The sequence below is a fragment of the Polyodon spathula genome, chromosome 16 (genome assembly GCF_017654505.1).
Source record: "Polyodon spathula isolate WHYD16114869_AA chromosome 16, ASM1765450v1, whole genome shotgun sequence".
Classification (NCBI taxonomy): Eukaryota; Metazoa; Chordata; class Actinopteri; order Acipenseriformes; family Polyodontidae; genus Polyodon; species Polyodon spathula.
In genome coordinates, this window is record NC_054549.1 from 5,529,942 (window position 1) to 5,557,824 (window position 27,883).

The 27,883-nt window shown below is 39.6% G+C and overlaps 1 protein-coding gene across 1 annotated transcript in view; it reads right to left on the minus strand.

Moving 5' to 3' along the window:
- LOC121328906 (agrin-like) overlaps nucleotides 1-27,883 on the minus strand; it is a 152,727-nt gene that overhangs the window by 64,454 nt on the left and 60,390 nt on the right. The window contains exon 4 of the mRNA XM_041274047.1: nucleotides 5,755-5,793. Coding sequence (XP_041129981.1) covers nucleotides 5,755-5,793 — 39 coding nt within the window. The remainder of the gene's footprint in view (nucleotides 1-5,754; nucleotides 5,794-27,883) is intronic.

A 27,883-nucleotide genomic window follows, 5' to 3' on the forward strand; every position in this document is an offset into this window, starting at 1 on the left:
CAAGGATTTGTAATGTTTCATTTCCCATGGCTTTCTAGTTCGGTATCCTCGATGTGACCTTGTTAATGACATTGTTCAATTTACTGTACATCCAGAGGCTTGTAGCTACAGTTGCCTTTGGTGCTAACACACATACTATAGGTATTTACGGAGTTCCCTATCCTCACGGCAGTCGGCAGATATAACTAAGTTGGTATTAAAACTTGTTTTACCAGAATTAAACAGTTCTATGGTAAAGCATACTTGATCTTTGACAGCTCTGTGGTTTTTGGTATTCACGATACAGTCAGTTCTGTGATGGGTGGTCTTTTTACTCCATGTATTTATTGGAGGTAGGATGATACTTTAGGGAGGGCAACATGAGCTCCATTTAGGTCCAACAAGAGTTAGTAAACAAAAGCCTGGTTTCAAAGTGAATATCAATGTTCTTAGACTGCCTTACCGACATTAATGACTGATTCATATTGTTCATTTACAGCATTGAATTTCCTTCAGTTGAGTTCAATTCCCCCTTTTCTTTGGGAAAGCAAAACACACTCAGTGCGTAATGTTAATTCTGTCAGCCCCACAACCTTCACAGATAGAAGACACCTCCTTATCTGAGACCTACAATCACTTTCATTATGCAGATGAGACAGATGCAGAGCTCTCAGGAGGCAGAGGAAACATTGGCATATAAAACAGATTCTATTTGTTCCCTTTGAATTAGAGAATCTGAGTCTGTATGATCATTAAAATAGCAAAAATAGAAAGCCATCTGCTCAGGTCCCAACAAAATCTGCACTGCCGTGATAATCAAGGCAATCATGGCAATTATTCGACCGTCTTCCATAACCATGATATGAAGTACAGTGCTCTCGTGATATTTCACTGATTTCGGTCAATTCACAGTTCGGCCATGATGACAGTAAACTGTACAAGTGCTATACTTTACTGTATATGGGCATTCACTAATTTTCTATTTTGTGTTTTTTTGACATGTAAGTCAGCTAGCGATATAAAGAGGCAGAGCTGACACACACTGAGAAAGCTCTCTTGTCGAAACGTTTGTCATTGCATTTTATTAAATGAGTGGGCATGCATTTTAAAGTTTTGTGTACAGTTTGCGTTAGCCTTGGTTTTTATGCCACTGTGTAATGAAAATAACTTCACCACAGTTAATACGGGTTAAAGTAGATTAATGCCTTTCCACTTCTGGCTTAAACACACACATAACAAGCCTAACTGTATTATTACAACAAGAACTTTGGCAATAAGGCAAAACTCAAGCAGCTTTTAACACAGGTACCCACCAGTCAATTGTTAGCCAGGCAGTAGAGTAAGCAGAGTGAATACAACGTGGCTGCAAGGCTTGTTTAACAGTCTAACTACCTTGTCATAATCGCGTGCAGTGAAGCGAGTCACACATGTCAAACAAGCCGTTAAGAGACAGCCACAAAAACAATGCAAATTAGATAAGGATGAGCAGGCCTCCTCTACAGACAGCGTTCTACCCTTCCAGAGTACCTTGAAACAGATAATATAACAGCTTTGGGTTTCGTGTGGACATTTATAGTGCGAAATATAGGTTACTGTTACATTGCTTATCCTCGCTGATATTCTATTCATAGAGAATGTACAGTACACAAATACCACATCACGTAAGCCTTTCATTCACAAGCATGCTCACAATAAATCACAGATAGACTGTAAGCAGCAACATACAAAAGCCTCTCTTGTATCCATTTATGAACTGTAAGGAAAAAATGGTATAATGCTTCATTATAAACAGGTGAATACGATTGTCTTCTTCAATAAATTTCTTAAAGTTTAACCTACAGTTACACAAGACTATTTGTTGTACATATTCTTTTTACCTAAATACAATACAGCACTGAACTATTTATACATTTCCTGTCCCGCACAATTCATGACTGACTGAATCGAGAATGTCTTTGAGTTATATAAAAAGTTAATGATTTCTAAGTGAGAAAGCCCAAGGTAAAAGTAGAAGAAAACAAAAAATCTATGTCACATATATCTAGCCTGTTTCTTTTTTCCGTGTATCAATATCCTCTACAGTACCTTCAACTATGGTGGTGAACATTGTCAAACACAACCCGCAGCTTTGACAAAGCACTGTCGGAACCTGGGATTCCTTAAAAGTAACTCTACCTATCTTGACTGAAAGAAACATGCTGGCTTAAATCTGTGTAAAATAATACATCTGCTCCAAATATTACAAGGGAGAGGGGGCGCGGGACACAATCTTTGTCACAGTGAAGACAGATTGCCCCATTAAACTTACATTATAACCATCAGAACATCGGAAAAACTGGCTTTGTGTTCCTGTCAGTATCCACACAAAGCTTCTTCTCACTCACAAGCTGTCATTTCTTCAAGGTAATTTTAATGCTTATATGTACAAGCATAGCATAATCTCCACCGAAGCCTTTGACATAATGATCCTTTATACAGTCGTTGTCTCCGAGAGCTGGATTATAGACCTTTTCTTATGAAAGCCATGACATGAAAAGATCTAATTAAGATAGCCAACTATAGAAATAATTAATTGTGCTGCTCCCAGGGTAGTGTTTTCACTGTTCAAATGCACTGAAGTTGAATTAATTATCTGAACATTGTTTAGGAGGATAACCCTATGAATCTCTTGAAAACAGCAAATGTAATGAAATCCGGTCCCTGGTTACAACAGGAGGATTCACCGGTACCCTTCACAACAAGCAGTGCTACAATGTGGCAATCCAAATTGCTTTGCACTTTTGATGTAAATTGCATCACAGGTACATTGGTACCAAGATAGGATCCCGTCTGTAACAAGCTTAAATTGAGGTCACTGGTTAATCCGAAGGGGATGGGAGCAGGTGTCTCCTTTTCTTGAATTTCAAATGCTCTTTTTGTAGGGGTAGAAACAAATGGTTTTACCAGGTATGTTACTTGTTAAAATGACCTGCACAATTGCAGAGATAACAGGGATGGAAATAAGACTCCTATTGCATAGCGGTTTCACCCATTCCAGGTTTTACTATGAGCTTGATTAGCCACAGAGTATAGGAAACAAGCTCAGTCATGTCTTATTAAACTCACAGTAAAACCAGTGTAAGATTTTATAATAGGTGTAAACTGCACAACAGAAAACTAATAAGAGTGGAGGATTTTTGTGTCAGTTTCTATCTTGTCTTATTCATGTGTGTCAGGGGTGAATGCAGTTTTGACAATGTCTATTCTGAGCTTACTGCCAGGGGCATAAGATAAGCAGAGACAGAATTCCAGAGAATCTCACAGAAACCCATAACACCAGCAAAAACTTATCCTGTAAGGACAAAAATAACTGGAGCCATGCCGAGGTGTCTTCCATTCTCATAGTATATTATCATCTTACTGAGACCGGAGCTCGCTGCTCTGCTTGTATTCTATTACTACAATAAATCCTTTTTTTTACTACACGTTAGTGGCTTGTGTTTTCTTACACCAGGAATGGATCAAACTGCTACGCAATGGGAGTCTTATTTCCATCCATAAATAACACATTATACCAGAGCTGTCCAACCTCTGTTGTTAAGAGCCATACAGATAACCAGGGAGCTCTTAAAAGTATTACAAACATATATCTCTGCATATTACTAGCAGAAGAAAATAAAGACTGCAGCATAAATTATTTCACTAAAATGAAGTAGCTGACATTATAAAAAAGAGATAAGGTTTGTTCTGCAAAAGACACAGCTCTGCTGACTAAATGAGTCACATTCAAACACAACATCAATGCGTTTGTGGTTGCATCTGTTTTGAATGTACTTGCTTCAACCAAAGGCTACACTGTGGGAATTGACAGTTTTTTTCAGATACTGGTTTCAAAACGCAGCCCAGAACCATCTTTACAAAACCATCACCAGAAACCAAAAAGGTCACGTTCTTCTAAATCGTTCTTTTTCTTTTCAGCTACTAGCCAAATTCTGAACAGCAGCTACCTTCTTCAAACATAACAAGCTATAATTTTCCTGTCTGGCGTGATACTGGATTTAAAGACAAACAGGAAGCTTAATTAGATAGTATTTTATTACTTTCTTGTCAGATTCGGCTTTGATTAGATAGCTGGTACAATAAAGTATTTGCTGTTAATTGCAGCCCCCCCCCCCCCTCCCAACCTACCCCAACACACACTGAAACCTTGTGCATGGTTCATATACCAAAAAACGCTATAATCTTTAATAGTCTTGTTTTTCAGCAATGCAAAGCAAGGTGATTTATTTTTCTAATAAAAAGCAGCCTTATTAAGCCATGCTGGGCTTGGCTCTGAATTGAGCTAATTATTCAGTTATAGATTGTATGTTTCTGGTGGATTACCACAGTTTATTTAATTATACATTATTTTCAAGGGTGAAATAACCAAGTTGCTGTGTTGAAGCTTCTAGGTTTTATAATTCACACAGCTAGGTTATAATTCCCATAGCTGACGATAAATGCATATGGTCTGCAGGTTATAATAAATTGAATTACTATACTGTACAACAGTATGATGAGTCTTGCCACTAAATTAGAGACGCGTCACCAATACTGCAAATATACTGCTAATGCATACTGTAAATGCACTTCAACAGAATACAGCTAGGCTGTACTTCAATTGAATGTGCTAAAATGCAGTGAAAAGCATACGAAAAGAACGAAATAGCAGGCATTGTAACCTTAGTGCATCGAGTGTAGTTGTCAACACGTACTTCAAAGCAGTGTTCTCACAGATTGGTTGTGGGTTGAGATTGACTTTAAAGCCCTGAAACACTTGCCTACCTTTTCATTAGTTGTGCGCCATTTTAACAACATCACCCTATAGTGACGTTTCAAATATAGCATTCAGCGTAAGTTTTAAATGTAATTTTAATTTTTTTTTAAAGATTTACTTTACTAATTTTGGGACTCGGTCTAAGTGGTTCTGAGTTCTGATGCTCCATTATTAAAGTTTATATATTTTCCTGAATCTGCCTATACCCGACTATGAACAGCTTTGTCTAGAGAATCTTAAATTCTGAGACTAACCCAGGGTTGGGAAAATTAACATGCACAGTTAATGCATTAAATTTAATTAAACAGTCATGATCAATTAAATAAAATTAAACAATTAATCATTTGTGCTGCATTCATTAATTAAATCAACACTACCACGAGTTACATAACAATTAAAGAGATTTATTTTTTCATTAACTTTACTTGGCAAAAAAGAACAGCAAAACAAATAAATGCACTGAACATTCATATGCAATTTCATTTTCAAAAATGACAATGCAAATTGAGGACATCAGTAACCGCAGGCTTTGTTGCATTTAACAAACACTAATGCATTAAATCATCAAAAAAGTTAAATGAACTGGGGTCCCATTAATACTGAGTTCACAATTAATGAAGTAACTTAATTCAAATTAACAAAAAAACCTTCTCAATTAAATTAAACGAATAATTAACAACGAACCCACCCTGGGACACATTCAAAACTTTGCCAGCCCACTCCTCTGCATGCATCTAGACAGGGTTGAAAGGTCACACTGTCACATGACCAACACTAGCGCAACATGCCCGGTATGAAGGAGTGGGTTTTACTATTGTGTTATGCGTTGAGAGATGCTTCAAGGTTAAATAAAAGCGTATTCGACTTGAACACAAGCAGCAAGGCGGCAGTGACTAGGAAAAATAAGCTAATTACCATAACGTTATTATAAACCCTTAGGCTGCTGCACCAAAACAAAAGATACGCAAAGTCTCACTTACCATCTGCTGGCTGGGGTGATGTAAAGTGAACTGGCTTATCTGTAAAGAAAGAAAAGAAAGAAAATGTAAAAAACGGTTTATGTTCAGTGCATGATCCTCATATCACACACACACACACACACACACTTCTGTATTGCACATATTTGATTAATCATCCAGACATATACCAAGCTCAATGCGTAAGACTTCAGTTCTTCATGATCGTTCACACCTTCACAAGCCACTGCCCTTATAAAGCACAGGGGAATATGGGTCAAAATAAGGCTTTAATGGTAGAACATCCTATTCAGTTTCTTAAAACCGTGTTGAAAGAACAGCCACGGTGCTCAGTCTACCGTCACATCATCCCCATTGTTTCTGCCTGTCATTGAACACAACAGCAAAAAAAGAGAGCTGAAAATGACACAGCATGATGGGCAAATGAACAGGCAGAGGCTTTGTGGCATCTCTGTAATACAGCAGATCATCAGCCTGCTTATGTTCAACTCCACATCATGACTACCACCTTTCACTTGTATGGAAATCATTGGGATGAAATGATGCATAACCTAAAGGATTCATTTCCAAGACAAGGAGAGAAAAAAAACACTGAACAATTACCTGCTCATCCTTATATTTTACTCCACCTACACGTCTTTGCTATTAGCCGGAATAGATTCACAGGTCAATGCGATGTGACAGATTTAGGTTTTAAACTAAACTTCATAACATTAAACAAGCATCATAATCTACCCAGTGTAGCACCAGTGCAGCAATACTGAGATGAATAGGGCACAAAGTTATTTCCATGCTGTACTGCTCTACAGAGCTTGTCAAACTACCATGGGTGATTTCCTCACTGACAAGCCCATGGCAGTCTTAAATTTAATCAGCACTTAAAATTGCTTGTCAACTGCCTAGCTGGAGGTCGGCAGGTCACAACAGTGAAGTATTTCTATTATGAAGCGACTGTTAACTGCAGTCAGTCAGTCTCCAAGGACATAGATTTCTACCCCCTGATAGCAAACAAACAATCGTACATACCAGAGAGTAGGAAAGGACATGTAACTGTGCTGGCAACAGCAATCACTACTGAGGAGGAAAATTATATATACTGCCGGACTGTATGTGAAACAGTCCCCCCCCTCACTCTCTCTCTTCAGTTCCAAATATAGTGTTTTCGATTTAGATCAGCCGTTGGATTATCAGACCTAGCTTTTAGGCATAATGAGGAAAAATGATACATAACGTGTGAAAATGTACCCGTTGGTTAAGACAGGGATGGGTTACGGTGAATGTCTGCACTACAGTTTTGAAAATGAGAATGGAAATTACCAAGGTCTATGTTACACACCCTCAGGCACGTTTTCTAAAAACAGACTTTATCCCATTTTCAAACTGTCTGCTGCCAACGCCAAATGTAATTCAAAAGCCTTTAGATTTTCCTTGACAGTAACTAAATTAGAGTTTAATTCCAAGCTCTCAATTAAGTTACGCCATCAAGCCGTTTGGTGTAATGCGATTTGAATTCACCCGCTTTGGACCAAAAGCAAATCTTTATCCAAACCGATCTTCAGCCCCACGTGTTAAAGAAAGCAGCTGCTGTGAAATTAGGTTTTCAAGAGGTTATCAGTATTGAAAACCTTTAGATGTATCCCAATGTACATTAAAAATGACTTGCAATTGTTTCACTTGAGTGATAGGACGTGTGGGACAGATTCTATGGCTTTTTAAAAACGTAAATAATTGATGGTTACCAATACCTTCCAACATAAATATACTAAGCAGGAGAAAATGTGTACCCAGGTTCAAAACTGTAAAAGATTAATAATAGTAAGGCATCCTTTCCTTGTAAGGATAAGCTGTGAGCTTAATATAGTCTGACAGACTGAACCCAGGACATGTTTAAAAGCAGCCCTAGCTTCTGTATAAATAAACCTATCGATCAGCCATACACTTTTACTCGCACACTCCAAAGACAATAATCACAGCTCCAAGTCACCAAGCTACATTTAGAGATACACATCTATCACCTCCTGTTTGAATAGGACCAACACAAACACAATACATGCCAACAAGCACTGGCTGCTTGTGTGATCATTTAGAAGCACTAGCAAGATTACACAGCCACTAAACACTAATATCAGTCCTAGATTCTCTCAAACAAAGGTCACACTCAAAGCTACGCTTTCCATATCAAACCCTCCAAGACTAAATAATAAATGAATGTCCAGCTGCTTATGTGCTTCATACAGCATCTACTTCATTATTGAGTCAGATGCTTTGAGTGTGTGTGCCTCAATTTCATTTCTAAGCAGTTTAATCAATTTCTCTCGACTACAGATCAAATTAGCCGAGAAAAACAACCTACAGTTGTTGAGGAAGAGAAGAACGGCAAACCCCAGGGTAGACGTGGCGAGCAGAATCAAGCAGATATTACAGGGAATCATGAAGTACCGCACCACCAGGGAGACTTTATGCTGGTACATTGCGTCCCTGTCAGGAAGGGGTGTGGGATAGTGACAACTGCTCATGCCACCCACCGGACTCCACACTCTGTGTGAAGAAAAATTATTGTAAAAAAAAAATACACCCAAACCCAAACAAAGCTTGTGCCCTCAGGGTTACAATACAATCCTTTTCAAAGCATAGAATCCATAAAGCCTCTTCTGGTTTCTAGGCAACACATTTTGTTCTGTCGTAATAATCCAGGGGAGGATCTGAAAAGACTCCCAAAAAACGAATCGCATTGTTTCCTCCTGCAGTGACTCCCAGTTCCCAGACCTGGTCTTACTTTACACTCAAAGAGTCTCCCATACTGTGGGCGAGTTAGTTGGCAACCGAATTGAACTTCTTTTTATCAGGTAGGTATCCTGTACAAAGCAATACCTTTACAGAAGGAAAAATGTTAAAGTAACCTCAAAAAAACAAAACAAAAAGTCCTTATCAGTGGTAGCTCCTGCTGTTTCTTGAACAGGAATTTATTTGGTTTAATGCCAGAAACAGGGCAACAAAAGCTTCTCAGGGGTCAAAGGGCACCTGCCCCCCCCCCCTCCCTCCCTCCGCCTTCTTTTCCAACACGACTTCTCCTACCACAGTAAATCTAGTCTTCAAACAATAGGCTTGTATTCATGCAGCATTTGTCAAGAGTTTATTATCAAACAACAGTGCATCTTCACGTTCTTTTATTCAATAAATTCGAAATCCAGGCCAGTAAGTGGGGGGGGGGGGGGGCTGATGCATCGGGGAAAGAAGATATATTGTGCTCTCTCCAGTCCTGAAAAACACAGCTTTTTGTATCCTCCAGCGCAGACACTGCCTCAGGATTTACTTTATTGTTTTCCTTGTTCCCCCAAAGCCACACAAATCATTACAAAGAAAGCCCATGCCGTGCTCTTATTTGTTATATCAAAAGACTAATTAGTAGGATGTGCAGCAGTCTCCTAATCAGTAAGCCAAATGGTTTGAGAAGCAATATCTGCTTTTTTTTGTGCGTATGTGTGTGTGTCGCCCCTCCGGTCCTTCCCTCAGTGCTACCCCACTGGGTCTTTAGAAAACAGGTCAGAGAATCTGGAGAAATGAAAGTGAGAGAATTTTTTTTACTACTGACAGTGAGCACAAGATTTTTTTCACAGGATCCGTTTTCGACAGCCGGTTACAGCACACTGTACTGTAAGATGCAACACCAATTTACTAATCTTATCCAACAAGAAGAATTTTTTTTTCCCCCTCCATACAGACAGCAGCTTTTAAAAAAACAAAACAATGTTGTTAAGTTGTTTCTGTTCATGGAACAGGGTTATTAATTCCTTGTGCCCTTCTTTCAGATCAGCACTGTGCCTCCCTCAGATTTCTTGCTCCTCACAACACACTCAAGTTTATCCAAAGGGGAAACGTTACTGAAAACAGAGCAACTTCAGCTGCAAGTGCCCTTGTTTCTGCACTCCGCACTCCTTATTCAAGGCAAAAATGCTCAAGGCAGCAGGTAGTCCCGATTGCAAAGAAATCCCCACTCAGGAAATAAAAAACTTGTGTGTCTGACAGAGAGAGAGAGAGAGAAGGGAAAAATAGCCAACTCTTGACACCCTGAGCTTCATTCAGCTATCGGTCAGAAACAAAAGAACGAGGCAGCATGCATTCACTGCTTTGCAATCCACGTCCCTTTCAGTGAATCAGCCGGTAGAAAAGACAGGGAGAGGGAGGGAGAAATCGAGAGAGAGAGAGAGAGAGAGAGAGAGAGGGGGGCTGTCTTCAACAAAGAGAGGGAGTGAATGAGTGCGAGTGAGTGAGTGAGTGAGCGAGTGAAAAACAAGCTTTTGGGAATCCTCCCCCTCAGCCTCCTTTGGGAGACTCTAACAGAAGTGCAGACAAAAGAAAGAGCCGACTAGGAAATGTCAAGGCACTTTCCAGCTCACTATGTTTTCTTCGAAGAAACGCCTCACTAGGAAGCGAAAAATAAAGATATGCACACACAAACAAAAACTACAACTGGTAAAAGTTCAAGGCAAATACACATATAACAGATTTCGTTATTTTTTTTTTCCTACAGATTTATCCTTTTTTGTTCCTGAATTGGAAAGCTGGCAAAAGAGAAAAATATGTATATACAAAATATACCATTAAAACAAATACAATAAAAAAGGAGATAAATGCTTTTAATACCAAAATCTGTAGGGTCATCTTTGGAAAGCAGCTGTCAGCCCTCACCTAGTGAAATTCAAGCTTGCCGAATACACACATGGGCATTCCCTTTGGGACCGTGGGGTTCAATAACAAAGCCTGATAAGCCAACTTCAAGCTCCCTCCAAGGCAATTACAAAGACGTGTTCGAATTCTATATTAAACTACAGGCACTTAGTTCTGCAGAATGACAGAAAGGATTGAGGAGGAGGATAAAAGGGATCTCAAAAGAAAGACTGAAAAACAACGCAATATTTAAACCCGCTGATACTTGTATTTCACACATTTACTACCGCTCCCTCTCAATAGGAGATCCATGATCTACAAGAACTGCATGTGCTGGTAATATTGATTCAGTGTTTTAAATTTAACCCATTTACATATGTAAAAAATCTGCTACGGAATAATAGCATCAACCAGGTTTAAACTGTGTTTGATGTGAGCTCTTTAGAAAGCAAAGGAGTAGGACTCAAAACGAACACGCGCGTTCGATCACTCTTCAAATAAAATCACTGAGGATGTGCGTGGAGCGGTCGGGGTGGTCTTAAACAAAAGCAATAATACATTTCAAAAGGGAAATGAAAACTAAACATATACAGCTGCTTTGATTGTATCCTGCTTATAAAGATATTGAAACTGTGGCACTTTTACTATCAGCGTAACTTAGAATTCTTCTTGTGATAATTTCACAGTCCTGACACACTACTTTCTCATTTTGTTACAGTAAATTTCAGATTATTTTTAAATACCAAACCCTTGTCCTTGTTCTTGTCCCACATCCACCAAAATAGCTTGAAAACAGATCTGGTATAAATTATAAAACATACAGTAGGGACAGGAATGACCTCGCTGTTCCAGCATCAGCAAGTCATAACTAACTCTTCTGATGCCCCTCCCCTTGATGGATGGATTTTCTTGTCATGGTGTGCACATGTATTCTCTATTATGGTACACAATACATGGGTGAACTGAAAATAACTGCACTGAAATCTTTTTTGGTTTTTGTCAGAAATACCCCATGCTGATCCACTTGGGAAGTCACAGATTCTGAAGCACAGACAGAATTTCGGAAAGATTCCATATCCAAATATTACAATTAGTTCTATTCCACGCTGAAGCACAATAAACTCACAGAGAATCAATTTAGTGAAACTACACAAAAAGTTTTAATGAACTTTCCAAATGAAAAACCGCTCTCTCTCAATCGTTTGCTTTGGATTTATGTCCTTTGCTAAAAGCTATGAAAACGCCTGCCTTGTATTTTACAATGAGGGGTGCATTTCATTTTCAATGTTGACATCACTCCCAAATCAGCCCAGATGGTAGACGACCCATCAAACTGCAGGTGGGGCTACCACCAACATCCATGCATGTTCAATGAATTACACCATAGCAGAGCACGGCTCTCATTTCACCATGTGCATATGGCAACATTTTTTAGATGTAATCAGGATCAGGTTTCGTCTTTTAAAATATATCAGCATTTCTCATTTCATTGTGAAACTCTAGACAACTAGAAAAAAAAAACATGTGTACAGACGACTAACCTTTTTTTTTTCAAAAACAGCATTTTTTTTAATAGGTAGATGAACTGTAGATAGCTGTTATATGATTACTTGTAAATCCAATAGAAAATGCCAGTACTTGCTATTAATATATTTTTTTAACGAGTTGTAATAACAGTAGTTACCAGTCACCACTAGAGAGACTCTACCTTCGATCAATGACTCACAATGGATGTTAAAGTCAGTTTTCTTAACTAGACCATTTTCCTCCCCTGCCAAGCCTCTGTTGTGCAGCTGGAGCAATGGTCCTTGCATGGCAATAACTGGATAAATTGGGTTTTCTTTATTACAACTAAATTCTACCCAACAACTCCAGTTGATCACCCTGCAAGATGTTTGCACCGTTCTGTTTAAGCAATTCTGCAAAATGGACTGGTGAGTAAGCTGCGGAAATCAGTTGCAAGATTCCTGCAAGGTACAAATACCAATCAAGAACTGTCCCTTTTCTCACCGGCAGAATATACCTTGGCATACGCTGCCCTCTTTGATTGCACCCATCCTCGCTGCCTCAGGGCATTCTCATTACAGATATGTCCAATATTAGTCTGCACAATCTCTACGGTAAACGCTCAGGTTCACTGATTTAAGAATGCATTCCCTGCCCATTAAAGAAATACCAGCCCTAAAATTATCCTGACCTATAATTTCTTGAGGTGCAATTTTATTGAAGCCGTATGGGACATCCATCTCTATTTTGTTTCTTTGCATATCACCAAACACAGCAAACGGTTAAGTGCTAGAGCAGGCTCTGCCACCAACAGGGAAAATTGCGTTTCTCCACATTTATTTAGAAAGCCGTAGAAATAAAATATGCCATTACATTTATTAAAATACCTCTCTTCGAAAATCCTGAGAATCTCAGCATTCAACACAATAGGTGACTGACAGCTTTGGTTTATTTTTTTAATAGCACATTTTGACTAATGGGTTTTGAAGAAATGACAGCAGCAGTAGTACAGGGGAGTGCTGCACATTTTCAGGAGATTAAAAAATAAACTTGCGTTCATGTATGTTAAAGATCAGCGCAAAGCAGAAGCCCGAAGAAGCAGAAGACTGGGGAGCGTTCAAATTTATCCAGCTGTGATTACGCATGCCAACGTTCCCGTTGCAGATATCATGCAGTGGGAGAGCTTTCGTTTTTTTGGTTTTAAGTGAAACAACATGATGGAAAGTTTGAAAATACCTTGCAGCATCTCCTGCTGTAGAAATCAGCAGACACTAGCATTCATTATGAAGGGTACTCATTAACACATTGATCACTTGTGAGCCTGCAGTGTAAACTGTCTCTGTAATTCAGTGCACACCAGGATAACAGTATCATAATTAAGAAAGTTATTGTGTATTTCTCGTCTTCTTAAAGGAACATTTAACAAAGTCAAACATGACTTTAGGTAGTCCATATGCTGGGGATATAAACACTATAAATGTATCTTAATACATATTGCCATGTCAGTAATGGAACAAAGAAGAAAGCAGCAAAACACATTTAACTTAATGACTCTTTTTCATTAGTAGAATTTGTTTTATTTATGTAAGTGTGCACACAGGAGATTAACACATCTTTATAAGTTATTCTCCTTAAAATCTTAGCTGTATACTACAGTAGCAACATGAAACTATTTGTGGCAGGGTTAATGATGACAACACAAATAAAGTGTAGGATGCAAAAAACTTTTTTAAACAGGGTTATCATTTCACATATAAATGAATCTTCATGATAACCACTGAAAAAAGACAGGAAAAGTGATGAAATGTGTTTGTGATTTAATTGACAGGTGTATACGTGCCCAGTGAAAACGCCACTTTGTTTAGACAGCCCACATTCGGATCTGACTGATGTCTTTACAACTGCATATTAATAAACTTATCATTTTCAACATCAGTCTCGCAACGACTGGAACAATTACGTACTGCATTCAACTGTCATACCCCGGAGACAACCAGGCATAACAAATAATACGAGACACGCATTTCAGGTAGGGATCCACAGAGATGTACCGATGTATTTAACAGAGACAATCAGAGGAGGTACTTTGCCTTAAATAGTTGCGCTGGTAAAAATACAAAAACGGGGCCCCTGCTCTGCACAGCTCTCTGTTTTAAACTCCAGAGGTCTTTCAAACCGCTTGCCACCAGGCCTTTTAAATCCAGTAGGATTACAATACTCATCCCCTTTAATTTTGGTTGGCTGAATCTGAATGGTTTTGAAATTGATGAGAAAATTCATATGAACTAGTACTGACAAAAGACCGGAGCGGCTACAATTACCCTCCCGATGACCCCTCGATCAGCCTGTTTAGCGAAGCTTTGTCATCAATCAGCCTGGGCACGGACTCTAATTGAAATGCTACCGATAGGCCCAGTCTAGCGGTTTAGCGAAGAGAAACAAGGAGAAGGACTGCTTTAAGGGCTGGGATGAAAACACAACACAACACAACACACACACACACAAAAATGTGATGCTAATACCCTATTTTAAAAACGCTGTACAGAAGACATGGGTGCTTATTATATAACTTTTCCTGTATTTATTTTCACTTTGGCTAGGGAGAAGCTAGTTATTTCTACTGCCATGTTATTTAATTTCTTGAGAAGCAGGCTGGGTCCGAACCACAGACCACTGACTCGTGGCCTGAAGGTTCGAGTAACTTTCTGCACAGGATTGACTTCAGGAAATGGTTTAAAGTAAATTGTATTAACCATGGAAATAACCACTGCCAATTTAAAAAGGAAAAAGCTTGTCTTTATACTTTCCATGAACTGCCCTCACAGAGACGAGCAGTTAGAGGCAACAAAAATAGATAGATTACATTTAAATGGTACAGTAATGAACTGTCTCCAGGTGAGACCACTGATAGAGCTTATTTTCTTAAAAATAAAAGCTGGGATAATTGGCACACAATCCCTCACAGTCAGCGGGCAATTAAAGAAAAGAGGATTTCAATGACTTTAATTATTTTCATTATTTAGTTCAGCACTACCGTCAAGACTTTTTGGAAACAGTTTTATTTTAGAAAATGAGCAACAGTGGTGGTGTTGTTGTCACGTATTCCCCAGAAACGGAATAGCATGATGTACATTGCAAATTTTATGTAGCTTTCAACAAGCATTCCCTCGTCTCAATTGCTTTTTATACTGTGTACATGAGCTGCTAAGTTTGACCCAGGTGCCAAAGGGCAGGGGATTTGCTTTGAAAAAGAGGGCCTGTTTAAAAAAGTCTTTCCCCTTCTATCATAGATCAAAATAAAACTTTGCAATAACAAAGGGTTTTTCAATGAGCCTGGTTATCCAATCAATCACTTAGATAACCAATTTGCTGTAAAGGTTTTTTTTTTTAAATAAAAAAGGATGAAAGACCAAGCGTTGGGGACACTGACATGTGCCTTCCGCACGGTCTGGTGCGTGCTAAACGAAAGCTTCTTCGAACGTTGGTATGCAAGACTCGTCATTCTGGTGCAGGAGGATATCTGGGAGGCTCATGTAGTAGCAGTGACAGGCAGGCTTGGAGCCAGTAAACTGCTGGAGCACACCTGTCCACAGGTCATACAATTCTACAGTAGGAACAGAGCTCTCTTTGCATTCAGAACAGGGGATTAGAAATCTCAGGTGCAGTAATCCAGGGACTGATCCCAGCTCTTATTCAGTTTTAGACACCCTCAAGAACCAAGGAATGGCCATACCAAGTGTCAGGGCAACTACATGAGGGGTTCCCTAGATATATCTAAAAATGAATGTAGGTCATACCTTCAGCCACAAACCCATGTGGGTTCAGATTTAAGTGATACTAAAATAATGTTGAATATTTGTAGCAGATTGATATTGATAGCGTGTTAAATACAGGTCAGCAATATCAGAACAATGTGTGGCACTGTGTGACGGAGTACAACTACACGTTCGCTTAGGGATCTCACTTAGGAGGAGTTACAGCCTGTCGAGAGCAATTCAGGTAAATAAGCGTTGCAAGGGAAACAGGTTTCCCTCGCATGTCAGCTCTTGGTAAAGGCAAGACTTCACTCATTACAGCCTGCCTGACACCATCATTACAGGCCCCACTTTGAACTCCTTCCTTGTTTTCTTCACAGAACATGTCAGAATTCATAACAAAAACACTCAGTGAGAAATTAAACCATATTTGGGCCTCTGAATGTCTAATTGGATTAAAAGCCACATGTTCTAGCAACAGGTCTCCCCAATCGGAGGCTGTCTGCCTGCAGAGCTTTAATATGTCGGTGAAGTGATTCTCACCAGAGCCCCCTGCTCGAAATCCAACCAGGGCCCTCCCCTTGCTTTGAGATATACCCGCAGGCAAGATAGAGAGTAAGATACACTGCATCAACCCCTCTGTACTGAGACAGGGGGGGAGAGAGAGAGAGAGAGAGAGAGAGAGAGAGAGAGAGAGAGAGAGAGAGAGAGAGAGAGAGAGAGAGGCGAGATGTGACGAGAGTTGACTCTGGAGACATGACTCTGACTATGTCTCTACCCTCTCTCTCAACATGGAGAGTCCTATGTGATGAGAGAGCCCAGGAGAGAGCGTGAGTGAGGAGAGAGTAGGAGGAGAGAGATAGGGAGGAGGGCGAGAGAGAGAGAGAGAGAGAGAGAGAGAGCGCTACACTGCATCAACCCCTCTGTACTGAGACAGGGGGGGAGAGAGAGAGAGAGAGAGAGAGAGAGAGAGAGAGAGAGAGAGAGAGCTACACTGCGCTTGGGGAGACATGACCTCTGTACCCCACTGATCTGTTGAGAGAGAGAGAGAGAGAGAGAGAGAGAGAGAGAGAGAGAGAGAGAGAGAGCGCTACACTGCATCAACCCCTCTGTACTGAGACAGGGGGGGAGAGAGAGAGAGAGAGAGAGAGAGAGAGAGAGAGAGAGAGAGAGCGCTACACTGAGAGGAGAGAGCTGTACTGAGACAGGGGGAGAGAGAGGAAATATAGATAGATAGAGAGAGCGCTGACTGCCTCTGTCCCCCTCTCCTGAGAGACAGGGGGAGAGAGGGAAATATAGATAGATAGACAGATAGATAGATAGATAGATAGATATAGATAGATAGAGAGAGCTACACCCCATCAACCCCTCTGTACTGAGATGGGGAGAGAGGGAGACATAGACAGATAGACACAGATAGATAGATAGACAGATAGACAGAGAGACAGACAGACAAACTGCATCAATCCCTCTGCTCAGAGACAGTGGAAAAGCAAGGGGGAGCACAAGAGTGAGGGGGGGCAGAGAGAGAGAGCGAGAGAGAGATACGCTGCATCAACCCCTCTGCACGGAGACAGTGGAAAAGCAAGAGTGAGGGGGGAGGCAGAGAGAGAGAGAGAGAGAGAGAGAGAAAGCAAGTCTGCCTTTCCAGCACCTACAGCAAAAAGAGCTGTTCTGAACTTAGAAAGCAATCAGGCACAGCCAAACAAAGCAGAGCATGGAATTAACATTTAATTACAAAATGGTGTATGTAGCATCACATCACATGCTGTAACTGCTGCTTTAAAAAATGCAGCCGATTCAAAATGTGTGGGAGGGTCGCTTGTCGGTTTGTTTGCTTTTTTACACTATATTTTTTCTTGTTACAGAGTGTAAGGGAGCACACACACACACACACACACATACACACACACACACACGTGGTCAGCTTTACAATTCAGACACCTTCTGGCATCCAGTTTCATTGTTTCTACCAGTGTCTCTTTCTAAAGTCTGACTGATAAACCCCCAGCTGGTTTCATCTCGGTTATGCTAACTCTACACCAGCTGCCCTGGTGTAAAGGTTCTCCATCGGCATCCACTTGGAGCATGAAGCAACCTGTTGAAGCATCATTGGGTATGCAGAGAGTACTGGCAGCAGGGCATGAAGCTCACCTCAAGGAATTCGTCTCTTCAGGGAGAGTGGGGAGACGAGGACTGAATTGAAAAAGGAGCTGCATAAGGTACAGCAATAACGTCTTACAGAGCCCTGGACATTTAAAAGAAAAAGAAGCAAAACCAACTACCATGCTAACAAATGGTTATTCTCCTCACATTACTGGTATTACAACACTAATAGCTATACAATTGTCCTCGGTGGTGCTTTTCAATTACAAAGAACAGGCTTTAGTGGCCTCAACAGCTGTTGAACTGTATTATCCTCTCGTTCTTTTCATGCGTAACTGGCTAATGGACTTATTACAACCAACAAAGGGACTGAGGAGAATGGTCTTACTGGTAATAAAGATTCAGCCTAGGGAAGGGGGATCTTTAGCACAGACAACGGTTAATGGGAGTTGGTTTTTATATCATGCTAGTAGGCATAAGGAGCTTGTTTTCTGTTCTCATGTATTTACCGGTTCGATACTAACCTACCACGCCATTTCAAGGGATGATTGGTCACCAGCCTGCATACTGTATGAACACACACATGCCCTGCCATTTTAAAACATGGGTCCTTTTCAAGATGTGTAGAAGAGTAACACATCATACTTTATACACATTGCATGTGTTCTTGTTTAAGAGAAGAGAGGAACGCACACAATACATTTCAAATGGAACAGGAATTCAGAAAAGGTCACAGATTTATAATCTCAAAAGGCTATTTGATTCAGGGAATGAGGAAGCTTTAAAACAGAAGGCTGCTTTTTTTTTTTTCTTTTTCCAGAAACGTTTTTGAGGCGAGGTTGGTAGATTTGACAACGTTACTGTGATGACGTCACTATTACAGGTCATGTGACAAGGCTACCAACCACCATTACACCCCCCTCCCCCAATTCAACAAAAAAGCCTTAACAGGTTTACATCAAATTCAATTTTGTGTTGTGACTAGCGACTCCTAATAATTTCATTTTAATAGTCTCTATTTAATAATGCTTAAGACATGTCTGAAAACATTCAGCTTTGAATATGCATATTCATTCAGCCTGCAGTATACATAATAATCGAGTGTGTCTGATTAGAAAGTGAAATAGGGTCTTTAGATGACGCAGAAATGCAAATGTCTCAGCGCTTATCTTATCAAATAGGAAACCACAATCAAATCTGAAATGAGAAATAGGTTGCCTCACGGGGAAACCCCCTCATCAATAAAAAAAAATAAATGAAAAGATTTATTAAATCTGGTTTATGGCAGATGATGTCTTTGTAACACAGATGGTACCTCTCATCTGAACAATAGCACCCCGTTGGCTGGAACACTCCCACTCTCTGCACTGGGTGGTGGATAAGATTTGAACTCTGATCTTCTGTCTCTAAATGTCTTTCTGTGCTTAGATCTCCCCAACAGCACCTGCCCTGTTTCAAAACCACCCTGGTTTCTCAATTCAATTATGGTACGCAAGCTTAGACCAGCAGAGACAAACAAATGTGGAAAAGAAGTATCACTTGCAAACCTTTTATGATGAAGTATGCCTTTAAAATTAATTTAAAAAAAAAAAAAAAAAAAAACATTCAAAATTCCAATTGGTCTGGAAGGCAGGCACGCAGGCGAGCCTCAAAATGCAGTGTATGGTGTGCTAGCGCCATCCAGTGACTAAATAAAAGAACTACAGGGCAAACTCCAATCCAGTACATACATTTCTGAGACTGGGAGCACAAAACAAACAAAAAAACAACAAAAAAAACAAAACCTTGACCTTGATTTTGGGAGCTATTGCCAGTGAGGTTGGAAAGAAAAAAATAATTCCCTCTCTTTTCAGGTTCTCTGTCTCCTCTACACAATGCTGTTTACTGAAGCTCGCCCTTTAATGAACCTGAAGCCATGGAAACAAAGGGAGAAGGGAATGTCACGCCTCCTTCCAGGCGGACCTGTCTGATAAGTTAATATTGGTTCTCTTAAACCTGGAAAGTGTGCCAAGACCTGTGTGGGTGAGACCACTACACTGTGCCTCTCCACTCCTCAACCTGCTCATTGTACATCAATAATAAGAGCTGAGGCCTAAGTTACGAGTTACAAGAAACCAGACGGACAGCTCCACTGTTAAAAGGTTTTAAGTGTTAGTCTGGAAAAAAATGTGTTACAAAAACCCTCTTCTACCAGCAGACTTGGGGTCAATTAGAATTAGAATTACAATCACAGCAGCATTGTTTGTTGAAATTGCAATTACAATGCGATTTTGTTCAATTACAATTATTCTGCAGTAATTAAAATTACATTAAAAAGTAACAATTACACACATTAACATATTTATGTATTGTAAATAATCAAGCAATAACCACAGGTACAAATACAGAATCTTGCTATGTAACTTTATCAAACACAAACTGTTTGAGAATACGAGCATGACTGACAAGAATGCGTACTTGAGCTGTAAGAATCGATCAATTGTACGGCATAAATCCAACTACAATTACGCAGGTGTGCAGAGATTCAATTATAAATTACAACTGCATTGTAATTACAAACCGCACAATTACAATTGTAATTGACCGTCGGTCTGTCTACTAGTGAAATGCATCTCCACTTCTGTAAGGACAAGGTTGCCGTACATGTCCCAAGAAGAGGGGTCATTAGGTAGGTGTGGAGGAATGCTGGCTCTCAGCTGACTAACAGTAGGGTGAGCACTGCTCTTTAAACAGAGTTTGACATGTGGCTGGGTTTGCAACCTTGTTGTTAAACTCTTCCTACATTTCACAGGAAAACCTTCTTCAGGACTAGTCAAAAGCACTGGTGCAGCAAGCAGTGCTTCTGTTTACCATTACAAGTGTCCCATAGTTAAAACACATCAAACCATAATAAAGCATAGCGAAAGCATGCTAAAGCATAGGTAAGCATTCAATGATATCAAGGCATGGTAAAGCATAACCAGGATAAACAATGGTAAATGCATACTATAACCATGGGGAAAGCATTGTAAAACTGCAAAAATGCCATGCAAAAAGACTGTGGAAAACTTATAAAGGCACCACTGTACATTATTTATTGTGTCTAGTGCTGTTTAAACTGTACACTGAATTCTCATTTAATGGTACACTCTCTTTTTAACTAGCTTTGATATTTCTGAAGCAGCAAGCAGTTGTTAATATTATCATTTTTTTTTGACAAGGACAGTTCTAAGCATATGTCAAAAATGTAGTTAATAAGTGATGGTTAAAATGATAGTCTGTGCTTTACTATGTAGTTTAAAAATATGGTTCAGGATTAAATTGAATCCAAAACAGACTTATATTTATTTTTATAAACAACCTATTTATGTGAACCATTAATATTTAGCAGCTTTTTGTAGTCATACAAATATTAACATTACAGCGATGTTCACTCAGCTTGCCTAATGAGTTGGAATGAGGTTATATATGTGATGATATGATTTACATATGTATCTAAAATAAATAAATAAATAAAAATTTCAGAGTACACCAGAGTTTTCTATTATAGCAAAATATGGACTTATGCTCTGTAAATGACCAGGTTCACAATACTTATTGTGGAAAATACAAAATATGAGCAGGAAATCCACCGTCATGAGTTACTTCTTCATTTTCAACAATATTCTAGGGCCCATAAAATAGAAATGATTGTGTAAGGAACCAAGAACCTTCTTCACCATCTGGTGTAAAACACTGTAACATCGCAGTACATCTTCTTTTGAGTGAAGCTTACCGAAGAGGGCTTGGAAGTTCAGAAGAGAAAACTCCCCTGAATTGCAATCACTAAAAACAAAAAAAGTCTAGGTCTTAATTTGTGAGCTATCCGGAATGCAGAAACTGGTAATCAGAACATGCAGCAGATAACACAGTCGTCATTTTTATTTTATTTAAATATTGTCTTTTCCAGCCACTAGATGGCTGCAGTTACACACATTAATACAAGACTGCTGTCTATTTCAGCCCTTCCCATCAACTCTCAAGCAGTTAATACCTGTTTCTACAGTCAAGGCTTTTAGTAGTCATGGTCTAAACCAGCTTTCTATCCCACTACATTGCAGAAGTTCTGTTTCCATGCCCACAGACACTCACACAGCACTCGAGCTGTCAAAATCACCTTCCCCTTAGAGTCTAATTGTTCAGCCATCTGATGTGCCGCTGCCAAATGCCAAACCCATACGGTCCGGCTCAGTTTGCCAGCAGGAATTCCCCGGTGAGTGCCGCTGCACGACTGGCATGTGTCAAGCTTGAACTTGCCAGATGCACAGGAGCCAGGAGGACAGTCGGGTCTTGGCGCTCTGCCCAGCGTGCCATTCTACTTGTGGGAAAAGCAGCAAGCTAGCAGCCCCAGCGGGAAAACAAACACTGGAGAAGCAGTTTGAAAACAAGCTCTCAAACCCTCCAATTCCAGAGAATAAACCTGTTTAAAAAGCAAGCAACGCTGTTATCATCGAATCTCACTAGCAACAGTGCATTTTCAAGGACATCAATATGACAAAAAGACAAAAGGAGAATAATCTATCTATAGTCTTAACTGATCACACAGTAATGATGCAGACATTCATTTACTTGTAATTATTTATTTCATTTTTAATCCCTGCAAGTTGGACCCTGCACTCCACTGGCTGAGCCACTGGGGTGGGGGGATGGGGGGGCTAGAGTACTCCCTTTAAAAAGAAACAGCTGTATTCTCTTTAATGAAAACCAAGTTTAAGTTTAAAAAAAGGTCAACAAAAACACCCTAAAAGCAGGACTACAACTTGGCATCAGATTTGTTGGCATATCTGACAAGCCTAGCCTATCTTACTTAATACTATATCATCACTTTTTGTGAAAGAAACAACTATGGTACTGTATGAACCTTTTTCTTGGCTTCAAAACAACAAAAACTAAACCCACAATGTTATCTTTAACAGCATTAAGAGACTCAAGTTGAAACACGCTGTTGACACCAACGGAAATTGCTGCAATTAAACACTGCAAGACACTGCAGCGTGGAGGCACAGAAAGAATAAGGTGCCTTGGGTAAATAAGTACAGATTGATCGGCTGCCTGAAGGAATAAACTATTTCCTTAACTTTCCGCCACAGCAAGTCGGGTCCCATCTGCCCGTTCCAAAGGGCTCTTGCGGTGCCTTCCAGTATATCAATACATTCTTCTGCACTCAAAGCATTTGAAAAGACAGAAGACACTTTGACGTACTTATTGAAACCTGCACAAACACAATTCACACAAGACTCTTCAATGAGTGCATTGTGGTGGAAATGACCACACATCTTCGGCACTGCGCGGTTATTAACATCACAACTAACAACGACGCACACTTACTGCCTATTCTCACCCGTCTTCAGCTTAAATGATCTGCTTTTAATGTCAGTGTTAAAATACAAGTGTGTACAAGATAATACTGCTATCCTTGGATTGGATCCCCATGCCTCTTTCCCCCTGCCTCAGCATCAAGCATCAGGGGTGCTCATTATCTGCAGCACAACCCTGTGGGAGGGAGCAGGAGAAAGGGGAGCAAACTGTGAAAAATGCTCTATATTACCGCCTTGGCACTTAACAAAATGCAGAGCTTGTATTATTCCTAAAAGTAGTAAAAGTGGAATAATGCTGCTAGCTAGCTGTAGACAGGAGGTAGGGTCTTTATCTAACCGTTGCATTGACATTGGCTGTAAAAGAGTTCTGAAACCCTGGAGTGGGCACAGGGCTAGTGTGTGTTTCAAGTGTGGGCACACTAACGAGGGTGGGGTTTTATTTTTGGGCGGCTCAATTAAACACTTCTTGCTCGATTAAATCAGTTTTTCTTTTCACTCCGAAGCTAGTCGATATATGTAAAGTCTTTGAGAATGAAGTGAATTTTGGGACTGTGATTTTGAAGTTAGGGGTTGGAAATGAGAAAAAAAAGAGGGCTTAAAATATTCTGCGATGGGTGACCCAACCAATACCCACCCTCCAAATAAGAGGTTTTGACAAACACAGCTCTGAATCCATCACTCCAAACCACCCTCCCCCAGCTGGAATGAACATAAGAAGGTTTACAAACGAGGGGAGGCCATTCGGCCCATCTTCCTCGTGTGGTTATTAGTAGCTTATTGATCCAATTGGTCAAATTAGTCCTAAACACTACAGAAACATAAAAGTGAATGTCAACTAACGGCATTTTCAACAGGCTGTTTGGACCAGGAGATATACCTTTCATTGCAAAATCATAATAACCTTTTTTTTGTGTGTGTGTGTTTATAAAAAAAGTCAGTAAGCGCCTAAACCGCATTTTGTGCATCATTTCATAGCTTGAAACTCTCAGTTCATGGACTTCAGAGGGTTAATTAGATTTTCAGCACTGTTGTTTTTAGCTGCCTTTGAAAGAGGAAAAACTGTCTGTCATTTTGATGGATGGCTTAAAACATTTAATTTGGTAGTAAAATGACTGTTTCGGCCTCAATTTGACTGACCGGCCTGTGCTGGGCTCCTGCCACTTCCCAAAAGATTAAAACTATGATAGTTTTCTTTTTGATGAGAGACTATGTTAAGAGGAAATGGTTAAAACTGATGAATGTGACTACAAAATGTGCAGTGTTGAGCCTAACATAGGCTTTCTTTCGAAGGGATATATTAAAAAAAAAAAACACACACACACACACACGCACACACATACAGTAATTAAATAAAAATGTTAAATTATTAAGCCTGCAAGCAGATATTTTATTGCATTTATTAAATACTGAAAAAAGGTGTCTGTAAAAGTGTTAAGCTATTTTTTTTTCAGCAGTGTTATTTGTTTACAGGCTTTCACCTCTATATATTGGTAAACAAAATAAATCTAATCAAAATCTGACTTTTTTTTTTTTTCTGTTAGAAGCGGTTATTAAAGTTTAATATAAAAAAAGTCAACATTCTTATTGTGTATAAATTCAGTATTTTTTTGTGAGCAATTTTTTCAAGTCTGTAGCTACAACTAAAACTGAAAAAAAAAAGATTAGCAATGCTTTTCTGCTTCTTCATCCTTTACATTTTAAATGTGATCATGGACGCTACATCATTGGTTATTTAGCTGTGTTAAAAGGATGCCTTTATACTTCTCCCAGCCACGTGTCTTCGTGAAAGAGGAGCTGGTATCAAGAGTCACTTAGAAAAAGGACACACTCTCTTTACAATGTTAAGGAGAGATAGAAAAACTGCAGGAGCCTCTACCACAGGGGAGACTGCAGCTCACCGCTTAACAACAACGATAAATTAAACTTCAAATCTATAACCTTGTAACTACTGCAATCAGAGCTACTTAAAAATACACTGGCATTTTGACAACTGTTAATTAGGTTCTTTAAAAGGTTATAGCTATGTCCATAGGTAGGCTTTGAATTTCTGGATGTATTATTCCAGACAGCCTTGGGTATAAAGACAAATGGTCTAACTGAAACTGGTAGCTGCATCACATTTACTGATTGTATTGTACAACAAACTGTGTTGGCTATATTCATGCAAATACAGTTTGGTATTCGTTATAAGAAATGGTTTAAAACTGTAAGGCCAGAAGTAGTGGTGAGCCTCTATTTTCCAAGAAAATTGCCTTTAAGAAATGTGACGGGATAAATTTAAATGGAATAAAACGTGTTAATTTCTGAACACAAAACAATGCAGTCAACTGGTTTCCGTTTACACAATTATTGAGTATCAATCAAAACCTACGTTGACAGTGTTACTTAATATAGAACCGGTCATGATCAAAACCAATCTTTATTCAAATGATCTGTCTGACCTTTCTTTTATACTTTTGATATGAAATCATTTAAATTTCTCTTGTCAAAAAATGTGTCATCTCTGCAGTGAATTGTGGGATTGTAGTCCTGGGCAAGACGTAACCACGGATTAAACTCAACAAAGAAATACATATCCCAGTTTCCACAGCGGTAACTCTTGAGTTAGGTGTGAGGAAAGGTCATATTTACGTGCCGGATCAGTTTCATTTGCTTGTTTTGCAACATTTTTTCATTGTCAGTTCATGTCCTCAGTACATCAGTAAAAATGTCAGTGCCCAAGATGAGAGGACAATCCGCTTCCATTTGGCTTTTGAAATGCTCCATGTGGAAGTTAATTGCTATTGATGGGCACTCAATTGGAAAAGGTCAGCTTTTCTTGTTTTGAAAGCAACACATTCATGAATGGATTTATTCAAATACCTGCCGACAAACACTTCTTGAAGGTAATTAATCAGAAAATACGAGTATGGGCGTAACCCTAGCCAGAAGACTGTCTGGAGAGGAAAGGACAATGGTAGTAAGTGATGCCAGCCATGCACTTTGTATTCTAGAGTGGACTCACCAACTGGAACAACTACTCAAGGGTTAGAGCTTCCGATAGACCATACAGAGCACAGAGTAGAAAGCAGAGGATGCTGACTTAAGAGCTAGTCAGCCGTGCATACAGCCAGCCTTCAGCTTCCCACCAGCATGCTAAGGATCAGACACTGAGAAACCCAAACAAGATGTTTATCCTTTCACAGATACCTGTACACACTTTGGCTTTGTTAAACAATGCGGGAGGTTCTTTGCCACTCTGGCTTCACCCACTGCTTATCGGTCGAAGGGATCAGCCAACGTATAGTCTTCATTAGGCAAACAAAGTTTGTTTCATACGCTCCCCCCTGACTATTGAAGAAGCAAAGCCCGGAGTTAATGACACTCTGTACAAGATCTTGCAAACTCAGGAAGGGTGTGTTAACAAGATAAAGTACAGGATCGGCCTGTAGAACATGAATCTGCACTCGCTTTATAATTTAACCTTTCTCGCTATATCTTTAAAAACGTACATGGGCAAGCGCATGTAAACCACATTCATTCTTTCATCATGTTATACCTCTCGCCTGGATGCTCATGTGGTGACTTTATAAGTGGCTATAAAGGATTAAACATGAGTAACAGTCAAGAATGTTTACTAGAGACTTAAATTAGACTGCACACATTTCAAAACAGCTTACTTTTGCATGCTGACAGAATTTCTATATCAAAATCAATTGCTGACTGAAACTGGTCACTAGCTCAGGATACAGAAGTAACTTCATTTCATGTGAGAGCTGGATTTGTATTAGCTATGCAGAGATGATATGTAATATACAACGTTACAATTTAACCTGAACAGGTTCTGCCATTGCCTTGTGTTGTATCCTCATGCTGGTCTGTTCCTAGTCATTTATAAAAAGATGCTTATATCATATGGACCTACCATATTCCCATTACACAAATAAAAAAAAATACTGAAATTGACATCTTCAAGGAACCACGTGTACAGTCTGTAGATAAGTCTATTAGAGCCATTTCGAATGTTTAGTGCATTTACTAAATGGGTTTACAAATCAGTATCTGGTGCTTTGCAAACATTGTATTTCATTAGTTTTCAAGAGCTGCAGAAAGCACTGATAGTTAAGATTGAAATCATGTCTGGGAACACTGCATGCATTTTCAAAAAAGACTGCAGCGTTACTTAGAAGTTTAAACTCATCTGGCTCATCTGGTACCCCTAGACGGTCCCTTTAAAGCCCAGCTGTACTGGATTACACGGGACTTGTCAATCACCCTCACAAGAGGAAGGCCATTGCTGAAACAGCGCTTTGAAAAGACTCAGCAGTGACCAGCAAGGAGACTGACGAAATGTACTGTGATTAAGACATTTTCTTTATCAAAAAAAGAAGGCTGAGCAAGCCTCCTCGTACAGGAAGTAAAAGGATTTGCTCTCTTGTTTGTATGTTTCTCAAAGAATTACCTGCAGAGCAAATGCTGCTTCAGTTTACTTTGACAGTAGAAAATCATAGTTTTATTTGTATATGCTGTTCCATTTCTCTCTGGGGTTTACAATGCTTATCTACACTTTTCCATGCTTTCACTGTGCTTTATTACACTTTGCTCTGCTTTTACTATGGTAAACGTTAGGTATAAGGGGTAACAAGTAAGGTTTACAAACAAGCTGATTGAAGTACTACTTGGTTTTCTTTCCAGGTTCACTTCCTGTGTTTCTACTAATAGGTCCCTCCATAGCCGACCATAGCATAGAATGTGAGTGCAAGGCTTGGGTAGGGTCTTATT